At 35.6% G+C, this 16,571-nt stretch overlaps 3 protein-coding genes across 9 annotated transcripts; 2 read left to right on the top strand and 1 right to left on the bottom strand.

Moving 5' to 3' along the window:
* Window positions 1–1,883: 1,883 nt before the first annotated feature.
* Window positions 1,884–11,081, top strand: LOC104089427 (uncharacterized). Of its 7 annotated transcripts, none has more exons than XR_684746.4 (5): window positions 1,884–6,816; window positions 7,728–8,369; window positions 9,290–9,415; window positions 9,875–9,932; window positions 10,739–11,081. XR_684746.4 is itself a non-coding variant. In XM_009594319.4 (4 exons), the coding sequence occupies exons 2-3, from the start codon at window positions 7,773–7,775 to the stop codon at window positions 9,905–9,907; spliced, it is 630 nt and encodes a 209-aa protein (XP_009592614.1). In that variant the 5' UTR covers window positions 1,887–6,816; window positions 7,728–7,772; the 3' UTR covers window positions 9,908–9,932; window positions 10,739–11,081. The 7 variants fall into 7 exon arrangements, 2 of the variants coding, with proteins under 2 accessions (XP_009592614.1, XP_009592616.1); XR_684747.4 differs by having other exon boundaries at window positions 1,887–6,816; window positions 7,728–8,316; XR_684748.4 differs by having other exon boundaries at window positions 1,887–6,816; window positions 7,728–8,316; window positions 9,271–9,415.
* LOC138904899 (uncharacterized) lies at window positions 2,508–3,134 on the top strand. Its single transcript, XM_070193396.1, has one exon. It carries the CDS (start codon window positions 2,508–2,510, stop codon window positions 3,132–3,134), a length of 627 nt encoding a protein of 208 aa, XP_070049497.1.
* Window positions 11,082–11,445: 364 nt separating the features above from the next.
* On the bottom strand, window positions 11,446–15,315 carry LOC104089428 (uncharacterized). The gene is made up of 4 exons (XM_009594322.4): window positions 15,183–15,315; window positions 14,578–14,805; window positions 14,351–14,499; window positions 11,446–11,771 (listed from the first exon to the last, which is right to left on the bottom strand). The coding sequence occupies exons 2-4, from the start codon at window positions 14,687–14,689 to the stop codon at window positions 11,694–11,696; spliced, it is 339 nt and encodes a 112-aa protein (XP_009592617.1). The 5' UTR covers window positions 14,690–14,805; window positions 15,183–15,315; the 3' UTR covers window positions 11,446–11,693.
* Between the last annotated feature and the right edge of the window lie 1,256 nt (window positions 15,316–16,571).

The following is a 16,571-nucleotide window of genomic DNA, read 5'->3' as shown; positions in this document are numbered from 1 at the left end:
TCTTCCATTACTTTTCTTCCCAAACCCTCGCTTCTCTCTCTCAAGTTCGATGCAGAGACATGTTTTTGTGGATGCATATGTTGTTTGTGATAAAAATGCTGAATTGAGTTTTTTGATTCTTGTGAATTTGATGGCTTTGAACAGTTATGAAGATGAAAAATGATATCTTGTTATTTTTCTAAAGAGGGCCAGCTTTGTCTTGTTTCGTGTGATTGCCACCTTTATTCGGTTTTTGCCTTCAATTTTATGTATGGATTCAATGTTGAATTGGGTTTCTGATTCTTGTTGATGCATGTGTTGTTGATAGGATTTGGTCCTTAACTTATAGTTACAAGCACATAAATTAAGGACAGGTAGTCCTTAACTTAGAGTTACAAGCATAGAAATTAAGGACAGGTAGTCCTGAACTTAGAGTTACAAGTTCAAAAGTTAAGGACATGTAGTCTTGAACTTATAGTTACAAGCTCAAAAACTAAGGATATGTAGTCCTTAACTTAGACTTACAAGCTCATAAATTAAGGACAACTAGTACTGAACTTACAATAACAAGCTTATAAGTTAAGGACACTTGGTCCTGAACTTAGAGTTGGAAGTTCAAAAATTAAGGACACTTGGTCATTAACTTAGAGTTACAAGTACAGAAATTAAGGACAGGTAATCCTTAACTTAGAGTTACAAGCACAGAAATTAAGGACAGGTAGTCCTGAACTTCGAGTTCCAAGTTCAAAAGTTAAGGACATGTAGTCCTGAATTTAGAGTTACAAGTTCAAAAGTTAAGGGCAAGTAGTCCTAAACTTAGACTTACAAGCTCATAAATTAAGGAAAGCTAGTCCTGAACTTACAGTAACAAGCTCTTAAGTTAAGGACACTTGGTCTTGAACTTTGTGAGCAGAAGGGTATTTTTGTCCAGCGGATAAAATTTATTAAAGCAGTGGCTAAAGACTAAAGATATTTTAAACAATGGCTTAAAAGTAAATACATGTCTTATTAGTGGCTAACTGTGCACTTCCCCCGTATGATACCGAACGTTCTTAATATTGCAGATTTTATTGCATGGCTTCTGTAACTAAATTAACATTGTTATTGTGTAACGGTTTATAACTTAGTAGTCTAATTTTTTTGATAATGAGTACTTTATAAATAGTAGAATAGGAAGGATGTTATTTATTATTACAAATAGATGATCATCTTCTAATTCCTCTTTGCCAACCTTCCCATCCCAGACAAGGTGAAAGCAAAATGGAGTTCTTTGGATACAATTGGGTATATACTGGCTTCCAAGTATCTAGGTAGTTCTTTTCTACATTCAGAAGTTAAGATTGTGCTGGACTGCAGCACTATTAGGCCTTTTGTTAATTTTTTGTTGTGCTATTTAGATCCCTCCCTACCCATTTGACATGGTTAGCCGTACTCGGTTGAGGATCACTCATCAGCTTGGCTTGGGATGATGTTTCAATATCAAAAAGAAAAAAGTACTTTTATAATTTTCTAGAAGAAAAAAATGTATTTTTATAAGTTTCCAAGAAATAAAGGATGTAGAGCTTTTAACAGAAATTAGGGTTTATTTTTATTTTTACTCCTTCGTCAAGCAATATTTGTATAAGTTTTATTTTGACATATATTTATATTTGCAGACTATTTTTTATTTAATAGATTAAGTAGACGACTATTTGGGTTTTGAGTCCTCTTATCAATAACCCTCTTCTCAGTATAACCTTTATCTTAATTTTATTATAGTTCCATTTTCTGAAATTCCTATTCAATCCAAAGACTTATGACGTTACGTAAATTAGAATTAGTAGATTTTAAAGCGAGCATCCTACAGCAAGTGAGATACTAAATTTTTTTTTTTTAAATCGATATTAGAAGTAATGAAAAAACACGGTCAATGAAAAGGTCTCTTTTTTCTCTCGGCGCATGTTAGACTAACGTGAGCCATCCATGGGGAAGAGAGCACAAAACCCTACTCTGAAGGCAATTGAAGCTCGGGAATCTGCTACTCTTGGAGCATGGGACAAAAAGAAGAAAGAATTGACACAATTGAAGAACAAGATGGAAGAAATAGGGGGCGGTAAAACCAATGAAACAATGGAGCAAAACCCTAGCGATTTGGGGAAGCTGAAACAGTAGAGACGAATGCTAAAGAAATTGAAACACGAGGAACATCAGAGAAGTGGGTGAATCTAGCTCAGGCTTCAAGTAGCAGGAGCAAAATCTCATGGGCAGATGAAGTAGAAGAAGTTGAAGCAGGGGAGAACAAGGGATCGATCTGGGACAATTTCGACATTGCGAAGATCACAAATGCTGGTTTCAAATTAGAATTTGTATCGCCCGATAAGCATGGTGAGTCTTCGATCTATGAAATTGAAGATGAGGATATTGCATCATAAATTTCTTATTGCAAAATTGCACTTGTATGCTACGTACTTGGGGCCTACCCGCCATTCTTTGTTCTGAACGGATACATACAAAGGATCTGGGGGAAACATGGAATCAATAAGTTTTCAATGCTTAAGAATGAAATAATTCTTGTTCGATTTGATACTGTGTGTGAGGGGAATGAGGTCATTCAAGGTAGAATCTACCACTTTGATAATAAACATCTGATTGTGAAAGCATGGGAAGTAGATATAGAGTTCACAAGAGAGGCACTACACACAGTGTCAATTTGGGTGAAACTCTATGGTCTGGATTTTAAATACTGGAGTGCTAAAGGGTTAAGTGAGATTGGGAATTTGATTGGCAAACCTATCATGGTTGATCATAATACAGAGCAGAAGAAGGGCCTCAACTTTGCTAGACTACTCATTGAGACGGAGGTAGATTCCAATCTGGCAGACAAAATTATTTTCAAAAATGAAAGAGAAAATTTGATTGAACAACAAGTACAATACGATTGGAAACCAATATTGTGTACTATGTGCCACAAGTATGGTCACTCAGAGGCACAATGTAGAAAGAAGAATGGGTCTCCACCTAAAGCAAAAGGGGGAAGAGAAAAGGAGGAAAACATAGCAGAACCAAGTATTGGGCAACCAATAGGATCAACATCACCTGGAAGAGCCACAACAACACAGGGGAGTACACAAATGGGTCTTAGAATTGATAAAGGGGAAAGGGACAGAACAGTGTAGTAGATGGAAATGCATACAAGACTAGAGGAAAGGAGAAACAATAACCAAGTGAAAGAGTGAATGTCGGATGGGTCACACCTTTGAATACAACTAAGGGTGACATAGTACAAAAATAAAGGGGTGAGCTAAAAAACACCTTTCAAGTCTTGACAACGGTTGAATCAGAAGTTCAAATTCCTAGGAGTCCACCCAGGAATGGGGAGGCAATGCAGTGCAACCCCAGGAGCATGGATAATATTCTGTGTTGGAATGTTAGGGGCTTCAATGCCCCTAACAAACAAAGGGATGTTAAACTCCTATATAGTAGAGAAAATACAGGACTTATGGGGTTCTTGAAAATAAAAATTAAGCAAATAAGATAGGGAAGGTGGCAAATACAATATTTGGAGGATGGGGGTTTGTGACAAACTTGGACCACCGTCCAAATGGTAGAGTTTGTGTGACTTGGAGGCCCGACTACTATACGGTTACATCACTGAGTGAGACTACTCAGGCAATAACTTATAAGGTGGAAGCTATATCACTATAGATGACTTGTTTTGCTAACTGTAGTATATGGGTTCAACACATGAGAAGAAAAGAGATCATTATGGAGTTATTTGGAGATAGTGAATGTGGGTAACAATCTACGATGGGTACTCATGGGGGATTTTAATTATGTGCTGAAGTTGGAGGATAGAATTAGGGGGAACCAAGTGAGTATAGCTGAGGTAGTTGATTTTCACTCCTGCGTGGACAATTACAACCTGCTGGAATTACCTCATCAGGGCAGGCATTATACTTGGAATGATAAATAGGGAGAGAGTAGGGTCTTTTCTAAAATGTTGGGTCTTTGTCAACAATGAGTGGTTAAGTAAGATGTTTGCTTTCATTGCAAAACTTCCTACCATAAGGAATTAATGATCATTGTCCTATGAAACTAAGAAGTTGAGCATGCCTAGAAGAGAAAGAAGACCATTCAAATTCTGCAATGTATGGACTAGCCACCCATTGTTTCTAGACAAAGTACAGGAAGTCTGGGAGCAACAAATATATGGATGTAGTATGTGGAGAGTTATAAAGAAACTGAAAAAATTAAAAAGGAGTTTCAGAGCACTAAATGGATAATATTTTAGGAATATTATATCTAATGTAGAAGAGGACAGGAATATGTTAAGTCGACTCCAATTGGCCCTACACACAAGACCTGGAGATACAACGCTACAATAGAAAGAAAGGGAACAGTACATAAAATTCAGGAGGACATCTTACCTAGCAAAAATATTTTTGCAACAAAAGAGTAAGGCCACGTGGATCAAATTGGGGGATGGATATACCAAATATTTCTTTTCAGTGATAAAACATAGACAATTACAGCAGGCAATCATTCAGTTGAAGGACAAGCAGGGAATATGCAGACAAATCAAGATGATATTACTAAGGTACTGGTGGAATACTACCAGGACATGTTGGGGAGGAAGGAGAAAAATAGAACCAAAACTTTCAATAGTTTCCTAAAGAATGGATATGTACTAACTACAGGTGATCAATTACAATTGTTGAGTTCATATATTAAAAAGGAAGTAAAGAATGCCATGTTACAGTAGTGATGCAAACAAAAGCCCAGGGCCTGATGGATATGGAAGTAGTTTTTACAGGAAGGCATGGAGCATTGTAGAAAAGAATATCACTGAAGCTGTTTTAGAATTCTTTGCTAATGGAAAAATTTTGCAGCAACTAAACACTACAATGATTACTTTGATCCCAAAGATAGCATCACCACTGAATGCTAATGAGTTTAGACCTATATCTTGCTGCAATGTGATATATAAGTGTATATCCAAGATGATATGTGCAATGTTGAAACAGGTACTGCCACTAATTGTTAATGAGAATCAAGTTGCCTTTGTTTAAGGTAGGTCTCTCATTCATAATGTACTAATTTGCCACGACCTGCTGAGGCATTATAATAGAAAAATATCCCCTAGATGTTTAATGGAGATTGATTTGAGAAAGGCCTATGACATGGTAAGTTGAGTCTTCATTGAGGAAGCATTGAATGGATATGGTTTCCCAAGAACTTTTGTGAGATTGGTAATAACTTGTGTAACAATAACAAAATTCATAATAAAAGTAAATGGGGACGAATATGGGTTCTTTGAAGGAAGGAGGGGCCTCAGGCAGGGAGATCCTATGTCACATCTACTATTTGTGTTAGTGATGGAATACTTGACTAGAGTTATGAAGAGAGTGGGGGATTTACCTAATTTCAGGTATCACCCAATGTGCAAGTCCACAAGACTAAACCATCTGAGCTTTGTTGATGATTTGATGGTGTTTTGCAAGGGTAACTTGACTTCTATAACCAGAATAATGGAAGCTATAAACCATTTTAGCAGAGTGACAGGTTTAGTGGCAAACCTGGATAAATCAAATATATCTCTGGCTGGGATACCTGAAGAAGAACAAGACAGAATCATAGAGTATACAGAATTTACTAGAGGTACTCTACCTATGAGGTACCTCGATTGTATCTCTCTTCAAAGAAGTGGTCTAAAATAGAGTGTCATCAGTTGGTAGAGAAGATCACAAAAAGAAGTTGTTACTGCTATATGGGGAGTCATGATATACTATACATGGCAAGTTAGGAATTAGAAAGTGTTTAGGCAAACAAGTGCAAATATAGAGTTTGTAATAGCGCAGATACAAAGAGATATTAAGGTGAGACTTGAGAAACATAGGAAATCTAGAAAAGCCAGAAAATATCAATATTTAGTCCAAAAGTTTTGTAACTATAGAGGTGGGGCTGAAGACTCTGTCAGAGGTTCAATAGCTTATGCACCCTTCCTAGAAGGTGGCAAAGGCGTTGGATGCTCTTAGGTTGTAAATTCGTTATTTTGGTTGGTTATGGTACATACTTCACAGGTTTTTACCAATATTAGAAGCGATATTCATCTGAAGTTTTTAGCTCGAAATGAGATATATATTTTAAGGTCAGTGAAATATCATCACTCTCTTAATACTCCCTCCGTTCACTTTTGCTTATCCAGTATTTTACTTTTACTTGTCACTTTTAGTATATTAAGACTCAGACCCTACTTGTGGGACTACACTGGTTTGTTGTTCTTGTTTTAGCATATTAAGAGAAGATAATTTCTTTTTTCCTGTTATACCACAATATTAATTACTCATTTCAAATTATTTTTTCAAAATTATTAAATATATGTATCAATTAATATGAATATCATGATAAATTATATATTTTATTTATTATTTTTTAAGGATGTGCAAAATCTATAGTGGATAAGTAAAAGTGAGAAAAGGAACGGCTATGTGGGTTAATTATTCTTTTATTTATCTCTTTTCGTTTCAAAATGTGATATACAAATTGGAAAATTGAACGCAAATTTTAAAATTTGACTAAGACAAATATAAGACCGGCGCACGGACCCCACAAACCGCACGTAGATTATGCCAATTGCTTTTGAACATTATCTTCAAGTGTTTGTGTTGGCAATGTTCCAAGCATCCTTTGACCATTACAAGGTTACCATGTCCTAAGGACACGTTTGTCTCCTTAAACGACCTCGTTTTCTTCTTCACCTCCTTGCCTCCTCCTCCTCCACACCCTGCCGCAGCTCAGAGAAGCCAATGATGAAATCCATTTCCATGGCCAAATCCTCCCCATGTTGTCGCCTTCAATGTATGTATAAAATCCTCTTTTATTTATTTCATAGTAATTAATACTACTATTTAAAGCATCACTTTTTTTTTGCGTTTATAATGTTTAGGTTTTGATCTGCTAATCATATAATTTTATACCCACATCGGTTTTTCTCATACTTTTTTCCTCTCAATTTTTTCCTCCTTTGTGGATTTCTTTTCCCCCTTTGGGGAGAATGAATAATTTTTTTGGATTATTCGGATTAAAAAATTTCAAAATGGGAATTGATGTCCAATTTCCATTCCTTTTTGTTTGATAACAAAGAAATGAGTGCATTTAAACTCTAGCTTGTGTAAATGCTTTAAATATAAATTTTCTATTCATATTCCAGCTGCAAAGGGACCACTGTTGATTTTCATCCTCTTTGGGGTTTTGCTAGAGCTCCTTTCTCTTGTCATTTTCCATGTCTGTCTTCTGTGTTACTGAAACGAATCTTCCATGTCATTGAAATTGCCTTGTATATGTATGTACTTTTTTCTGTGTGACTGTGTGTATAATTATTTATATATTGTATTCTTAAAGAAGCACAACATTGAGTTGGCATTTCAAATCCATTTGAAGTTTGTGGAACATGAGAAAAAGTCGGTATCTTTTTCAGGTTATAGGATAATGTTGTTTATTGGCCTAAAATTTGGATAGCTTTTTTGGCTCAAGTAAATATTTATTAAATGGCAAAAAGGGAAGTGTTCATTTGAATGTTTTGGTGTCTTGTCTACATGTCTTTTATTTTATTAAAAACCCAGATTAGTGTTTCCTTTTCTTTAGTTGGATGGTTGCATGTGTTTTTTTATGTGATGTCCATATTTCCAAGATTTGGAAGCAAGAACAAATTCTGTACAATGGCTTAGCTTTCCAGTGAGTTTGTACCTAACTTGTGCTTTTGCTTTCAGCTAAAGGACTAGGAGATAGATAGACAAAGAAATCTTCGGTTAGCTATGGATCATATACAGTCAAGGGAAAGTGATTTAGAGATAGATCTAGAGAGTGGGGGAACAACTAGTGAGGAAGATGGCAGTAATAACCAAGATCTGACTGAGGAAGCTTCTAATAAAGAGTTGTATAAAGCGGGGAGTGGGTTTTGTGGAGTTCAATCGTCATATGGATTTGCAAGGAAGCAAGATGGTTCAAATACTTATAAGAAGGTGTTAAGTGCTGATGAGCTTTCTGTTAGGTGTACAGAAATTTGGTCGAACAAAGTAAGAGAGGAGATGGAAAATTCGAGGGACGATAAAATGGATATTGAGAGGACTAGGAAGCCAAAGCCTCCGAAACCACCTAGACCCCCAAAGGGTCCATCACTAGATGCTGCTGACATTAAGTTCGTCAAGGAAATATCTGAGATTGCTATATGGAAGCGTAGAAGGACCGAAAGAATTAAGGCATTGAAGAAAATAAAAAAGGAGAGTGCATCATCTTCGAAGATGAATATATTAGCAACAGTGATCACGGTTCTGTTCTTCTTGATTATTATATTTCAAGGTACTCTCGTATCCCGGGGCATGCGAAATTTTGATGCATCGGCATTATTGAGAGTATGAACTTCTTCATAAAATTTGTTATCTTGGATATCTTTTGAATGTTCTTCTTTCAATATCCTAGGGCGTGAGGGCGTCTAAACCAAGTATGTCTTTTTATTGCTGACCTAGTGTTTATCGTTTTGAGTGAGATAATGACTTGCTGCTAAACTGCCTGAAAGAAAATGAAGATCACAGCTCTTTACTGCAATACTTTAGCATACAGTTCTTATAGGAACATTGAACTTAAAGACACTGGGTGGTTCAAGGCATGGTCCATTTAATTTGGAATAATCCAATTAAGTTTTGATGATTAAACTGTCGCAGAAGGATGAGGAAAATAAATGACATGTTAGGATGGAGGATTTGCATATTACTTCGAGAAATAATCAGGTGGTTTATCTTGTATGGAGGTTAACATATTTTAGTGTCAATGATATGGCTATATGAGCTTACTGGTTGTCAATTCTTATTATTCCTTCTGTGTTTAACTCTTCTTGTTCCATGTTCCTTATGAGAACTATCTATATGAAATGATAGTGCGCGCCCAAAAAAAAGCATGATAACTTGCTGAAGAAATTGAATAAATAAGCAAGAAAGAGAGAGATCAAGGCTCTAGCTTGCAGCAGTTGCCTTTATACAAAACTATATCGTTATTCAAAATGCTCTGGAAATTTCATTAGCTAAATGCACCGAAGTCCAATTTATGTCTGTTGTTAATTATTATGAGCCAAAACCTCTTGCTTTGCAAGTTAAAGATTTCCTCTTCCTCTGGTTGAATCATACAATATCAGAAGCTTACTGAAACTTGTTTTCTTCATTTTCCTTATAATTTTTGCATGAAAATCTTAAGCTGGTCGACATTGGCACACTTCTAGTATTTCAACTGAAGCTGCTTACATTTGATGGAATTAAGTAGGTTGTTTCTGGTTTTCCAGTTAGGCATTAACAAGGTGACTGAATTGTGCTTAATGAAGCATGGCGTAGCACTCAGTCAAATTTTTGAAATGCCATTTCATAATGTCTGTTCAAAGATTCCCTAATACGTAGCTGAACTTTCTTAGGTATGTGAATGTCACTGTTTGTACTAATTACAGTTTTCTGGAAATACTATTTTATTGTATATGTACAAATGAATGTGAAGTAAAATTATTGCCTCATTTGGAGCTAAAACATTGATCATTATATGTTAAAAAACTGATTAAACCTCATCTGGTTTAGGAAAGCTGCTATTTGCTCTTTGGTGGAAATACAGCTGTGTTTTATATAACAACGGAAGAAAATACCATAACACGGAAGAAAAAAAAATCCTAAGCACATTAGCTAATTTCTATAAATATAGGGAGAAAAAAAGGTGTATTAGAGGAGTTACGATGAAATTAGCTCAACATTGATAGGAGGAGAATCAAAATACTCTTGCACTAATGGCTTCAAATCGTACAATCTCGTTTTTCTGTTATTGTTCCATTTGTTGATTGCATTCTCAATGAAGTAAATCATGATAATGTTTTCTTAATTTATAGGTGTTCTGGGCTCTCGTGTGTGACAGCAGTTAGTATGCCGCCTTTCAAGTTCAGAGTGGTAGGTTTATATCCACTTTCTTTTTAACTTTTCTGTTTCACTGGCTTAAGGTATGGTATCTGAATATGTTCTCGCTTACCAAGTTACCATTCACCTTAGATACTCCCATCCGCTCAACAATCAGCCAGACCAGTTTTAGAGGGGAGCAACTGGGGACTTCCATTTCAAAATCAAATTTTAACTCTTCCCCTTTCATTTTCTGTACAAAAGTGTTGGTCGTGTGTTTCTTCCTCGAAATAGAAACGAGCTTTCACAAATGTCTGAAAAGAAACATGGTTTATTAGGCACTCAAACAACTACCAGACCATGACATGGGACTTCCATTTCAAAATCAAATTTTAACTCTTCCCCTTTCATTTTCTGTACAAAAGTGTTGGCCGTGTGTTTCTTCCTCGAAATAGAAACGAGCTTTCACAAATGTCTGAAAAGAAACATGGTTTATTAGGCACTCAAACAACTACCAGACCATGACATGATCTATCTTGCTGGATGAGACTTGCTCGCCTCCTGATAGATATTGGTAATTTATCATGCAACAACCAACTGCTTTACTGCAAGTCAAGAAGGCTAGTGCAGTTACTTATCACTTTCGACAAGAAGCCCACTATATCATTTTACTGTATATTTTCTGCATTGTTCTGTTTCACTGAAAAATGTCTATTCAAAAGTCTTGCCTGTATATTTAGTCTGAATCGACAAGGCTAGATGAGTCAAGAGAAAAACAATGTGATGTGCATTATGGAAGCAGGTTTCAGTTTTCTGGATATTCCATCATTAGTAACTGTTTACTTCTTGCAACAATGCAGATCAGGGGTTGTGGATGTGGAATCACAGAGGAACTGCCTCAAACAATTAAAATTATTTCGAAATGGGTAAATTGCGACTGCTCTTGTACAGAAATGTAATAAGGATTTTGGTAAAGAGCTCCTGATATTTGTAGGTGTGCTAGAAAAAGGGATTTCAACTACATGCCCCTTGATCCAGGCATGATTTTGATGTTGTACATTTGTACGTTAAGAATGTAGAAGGGGCCATTGCAGAGCTTGACTTGCAGTTGCGGAATAGAATTACTAATCTTGACTTAAGATATGAACGCATAAATGTTTTGGTTACATTAACTCTTACAGGAAGTATTACTCCTTTTGTCTATGAGATACAATTTCACATTTAGAGGTCAAACATCATATAACAAGACTTCCAAAAGAAGAGCAGATCGTGGTGTCTGTTACTAAAAGTTGAATAATTGAATTTTTTCAACCAAATGCCACTGGGAAGAAGTTTTCAATTATTTGCAATGTTTTTAAAAACAAAGGCTATCTATGAGCATCTACTCCCTCTGTCAACAATCCACAGTAATTGTCAATCTCTCAATTTACATGCCAATGTCATCACTTTTTAAAATATGACTACTTTTATTCTAAAGGTACCCCACATATTGACCTTACGTGTAAAACATGAATGTCTGATACTGATTAATTGTGAAAGGACAATGCTGAAGAGCAAAATGTTCCAATTGTGTGAAAAGCAAACACGATGATAGGGGACGAATGCAATAATTAATTCACAAGTCTCGATAGAAGTAAAATAAAGAGGGCATTTGTTATTAGTGTATGTTTATAATGCAAATCCCTAATTCTCACTTTATTGATCAAAAAGAGTTCCTAACGCGGGCAATATCCCCTGATGCAGTTGGCTGCCTTGTGAAAAATTTCCATCCAAGAATGTTTTTCTTCACTAAAAGAACCACAACCAAATGATTTATTAGGCTTTCACAGGCTCAGATCTGGGCCTCCAAAGTCCCAGCCTATATTTGTGGGTGTACTTCAATATCAGCTTCCTCTGCAACATCACAAGCAATATGTCAAGGGCACGTGGATGCGAAAACACAGCAGAAGGGATTGATGACTGTAATTTAAACCACAGTGCCATGATTAATCAATGCAGCATACAAATATGGCATGCTACTTATTGTATAAAAGCTACCGCTATGGTGTGCTTATCTCCTAATCTTAGAAAGTGCCTATAGGAACTAATTCTAAGCATTAGTCACTCAGTTTCTCAGGGTTATCACATTGGCAAAGAAATAGGAATTGTTAACTGTCGAATCTCAAAAGAAAAGATAACTCTACTAAGACTAGAAAGCCTTAAATTTGGCCATCACTAAATAGCAGACTTGATATGATCAGCAAATTTGGTATCATGCACGCCACCTTCATATTCATGCATGACAATTACAACCAAAAGTTAATCTACACTAATCATTCCAGTCGTTGGGCAGTCCAAAGGTGAACACATGCAATCCATTCTCCTTTTTGATAACCATGCTTTTTAAAATTTTCTTGATAAAAGTGTTTTGGAATATCCAAAGATGAATAAAAGCAAACAGACAAACCCAGACTTCTCTTTCCCCACCCTATTTTACAGTGTAACTCCACCTAATTCCACACTGCTTCTAAAATTTGACATCCCATTTCAGCTGTCCTTACCAAAACCCCTGATCCGAGACTACCTGGCAAACCTCTAAGGTACAGAAAGCAAGCAAACTGCGCATAATGTAACCGAGCAAAATCTCTTACAACTTCGCAGTTCGGAGGGTAAACTTCCAGATATACTGAACTAACACAAGTAACAAACTAATCAATCATCTCAATAGGATAACTTGCATAAGACATCATTTTCAGACATATTACATCATTTTATAATACATGTTCAAGCACACCACTATCGCAAATTATGCTCTTCGACAGTAACGGTCAATCCTCAGCTATGATGGACAGTCAACTACATAAAATATTTTTGTTTTACAGATACAGTACGAGACATTATTCAAATCGAGAGCTCAATTAACCACTATATCAGATGAACGTCATTAAAGCATATAAACAAAATTTATGTTGAATAGCATTTGGATGCAAAAATTTAAGAACCAAATTTGGATGTCTTACTGCTTAAATGCATATCAGAGAACTAAATAGGCTCCTAACGATGGTCATACTTATAAACTTGTCAAGAACAACTTTGTCACAAAGATGCCTAGTCTCAAAAGTTACATCTTGATCATGATCTTTCAACCAACTGATCTAATTAAACTACATCTTCCAAGGACTCTTAACCCTGTAATCTTGATGCAAAATACTGCAGGACATCTATTTCAGCGGACTAGCAAAACAATGTAGGGCTATTGAAACTGTTAAAGTAAAACTTTAAAGCCAAGACATATTGTGATACTTTTACATAATCTCATAGCAAATATGGTATCTAATTGGATATCTCAATAAACCAAATGGACATAGACAGGTGGTTATGGAGAGGGCAGAAGGATGACATCACAGATTGTTGAAAAGAGAGTCCAAGGAGTTTACTTCTCAATATGGATCCCTAGAGTGCCAACTAAAGCTTCCTTTTTAACCTGGACAAGAGCACATGAAGCCATCTTAACAGCGGAAAACTTTAGGGGAGGAGGATAATAATCCAAGTTCGTTGGTGCGTCACGTGCAAGCAGGCAGGGAAGCATAACAATCACTTACTACTTCACTGTCCTATTTCATACAGATTATGGTATATTGTACGGAGCATATCGGGAGGTGGTATCGATGATTCCAGTAACTGCAAACAAAGGTGCTTCTAGGTAATTCAGCAGAAGAGATGGAGGCACATGAGAAGTAGCTCTTCTAGCGTTCATGTGGACAATAGGAAAGACAGAAATATGCGAGCGTTGGAAGGGCTAGAAAACTTGCTCCTATTGGTCGGTGGAGCATTTTGTTGTTTTTTTATATATATCTGGAGCACCTTTGATATTCCGATTAGTATTGACGGCTGTATACGATCTGACGATCATGCCTTCTAGTAAAATTCTCCACCTTTTATATACATCTTCATTTATGGGATTTTCACTTCTCGATAATAAAATTAATTTCATCAAAAAAGTGGAATATCATCTCAAAGTTAAACAATCTCCACTAGCTTAACTATTAGAATAACTTTAACAATCATACAACTCGAAATATTAAATACCTAAACTGAAAAACAAATACTCCCACTATCAGCTCTCTGCCTCTCTCAAAGCCTTAATCCATGATTCTTTCCACTACTACTTATTGCATCTAGTGAGATTTTTCTACAACTGTGCAACTAGACAACTAATAATAATTAATTAACTATAGAAAACGCAAATCTTTTGCAAGAATGCATTCTATCAGCCTGACAGAGGAATCAACTATACAGATCAAAGCCCTTTAGTTCTGAAGAATTACTTTAAAGATGTAAAGCAATTTCCTTTTTTAGTGCAATGAAACCTAATATCCGAGCTAGCCAATAACACAATCTTCCATCTCACATTTGTAAAACAATAACATTTTTACTAAAAAAAACATTGGACAAATGACATAAATTAAAAAAGAAAGGGGATAAAGACTGACATGTTTACAAGGGATGCCAAGTTTCTTGAACTTAAGAGTGCGAGTAACAAGAAGCTTCGAGAAATCTCCAATCTCAGATTCTAGCTTCTCAACGTGGGTCTCTACTCCCTTCCCCACTCCATTCAAGAACTCTGGTATCCCTACCTTCACTGCACCCACCATAGTTTGTGTTATATTTTCACAAAGATTACAGCTTTATTAAATTCTCAAGGGTGAAATTGAAATACCTATGTAAGGATTGGATTTGGAGGAAAAGCTAGCGAACCCAGTTAGCACCGACGAGTTTGAAGGTGCTGAGATTAATCTTCTGTTGAAAAATAGAATTTGCCTCCACGCCATTTTTATGACCTTTTACTTGTACGTGCATTTAGATTCAGCAAACTTTTTTTCTCACCCGGCTACTGTTTGAGGTTTATGTTCAAAACCCTTACACCAGTGTGCAAAGATGGCGAAACCTGAAACGATACCGTCTTAACCTATTTTCTTTTTCATGAAAATTACCAAATGTATAAGGAGAAAATAACAAATATGCTCTCTTATGTTTGGGGGTAATTTTAAAGTAGTAATTTTGAGCAGTTTTGATCCTTAAGTTTATCGACATTGAGCACTTTTGATTATCGTTCAATATTTAACAAATTTTGGATAGTATATTCAAAGAGGAACTGTGGGGAGAAAAAATATTTAACCAAAAGCACCAGAAAATTTCAAATCTCATATTGCCATAAAAAATAGCACCAAATACTAAAAATAGATCAAAAATAACAGAAATTGCACCTCAAAGATTGCACAGACATCAGAAATAGATAAGGATAACAAAAGACAAAAATTGTACCTCCTAATGTGATTCCCTGCTAAATCTTTTTTTCAAGTTCATGCTAATTTAACATTCAAAGTTTCGTTAAATATATGACAGGAATAAAAAGATGTTCACTTTTTACAAACTTAAAGAACCAAAAGGAAAATGTTAATCCACTTCAGACTAAAAGAAAGTAAAAGAACCAGATGGCAAGTTGATGCGATAATGGGCTCCGAGGCCCTACAATATATTGAATATAGATACATACTCTTCAAATGCATTTTGGACTAAATTGATACTAGATTTCAAACAAAAAAACATTGGATCCAATAACCAATTTGAGTAAGGCCCTAACTAGCCACATATGTGCCTTCCTTTAAAATTGGAATTTTACACAGATAGCCAATCAAATTCATTATTTTCTTTTTCTAGCTAGTATACATAGATTATACACTGATTATATATGATCTTATATATATATATATTATATATCAGCCGGTTATTTTTAGTTTTAAGTAGTTGGGTGAGGTGGTGTTTTAAAAGGCGTTTTCGGGGCGAGCCCTGGGGCGAGGCGCACCAAAAATACCCCGAGGCGATGGTGTGGGGCGAAAGTCTCAAGAGGCATACGCCCAACAATTCGAAGTATACGCCCGGGAGTTTGGAGCGTACGCCCTGGCGTTTGAGGTGCATTTTTGTAGTGAGGCGTAAGCCCCAGAGACATTTTCAAATTAAAACAAAAATTGTTGAATAAATCCTACATATAATACCCAAATTCTCAAAAGTCAGCTTGTAATTACTCAAAAGTTTTAAAAAAGAAACTGAAATATATTAAATTTAAAAGTTAAGACATTTTTTATTGATTAAAGCCCTAATTTATGGTCTTTCCCAATTCTTTATCTTGTTCGCTAGTCTGCGAATATTTTCCAAAACAACGAATATTCAATTGTTTTTTACAAATACAAAGAGAACTTCATTCTCCTTGATAACAGCAAGTTCAAAGTTCAAATTGTAGGTTAGTCATCATTTTTGTTTCTTCATGTAAAAAACTTTATTCTTTTCGACTCAAGTTATTTGTGTTTGTAAGTAGCGTATAATAAATTATTTTGACTAGTTTTTTATGAGGATGGAGCATATATATATTTCACATATTTATAGTTTTGCTTTAATGTTTATGCAATTTTACTTGTTTATAAATATTTACTGTAATTATATTATTTTATAAAATATTAAAAATTAAATACTCATGGGGCTTACGCCCCGTGTCTCGCGGCTTACGCCTCGCTGAGGCATATATAAAACGTCTCGCGTTATGCCCACGCCTTTTAAAACACTGGCTGCTATTTAGGTTAATTCTACAAAAAAGTTTCATTTCCAATATCTTCTAGAATTCTCCAATTATCTCTATTTTTGATATACATGTTTCTC

This window comes from Nicotiana tomentosiformis, chromosome 1 (genome assembly GCF_000390325.3).
Source record: "Nicotiana tomentosiformis chromosome 1, ASM39032v3, whole genome shotgun sequence".
Lineage (NCBI taxonomy): Eukaryota > Viridiplantae > Streptophyta > Magnoliopsida > Solanales > Solanaceae > Nicotiana > Nicotiana tomentosiformis.
This window is presented reverse-complemented; position numbering and strand designations above follow the sequence as displayed.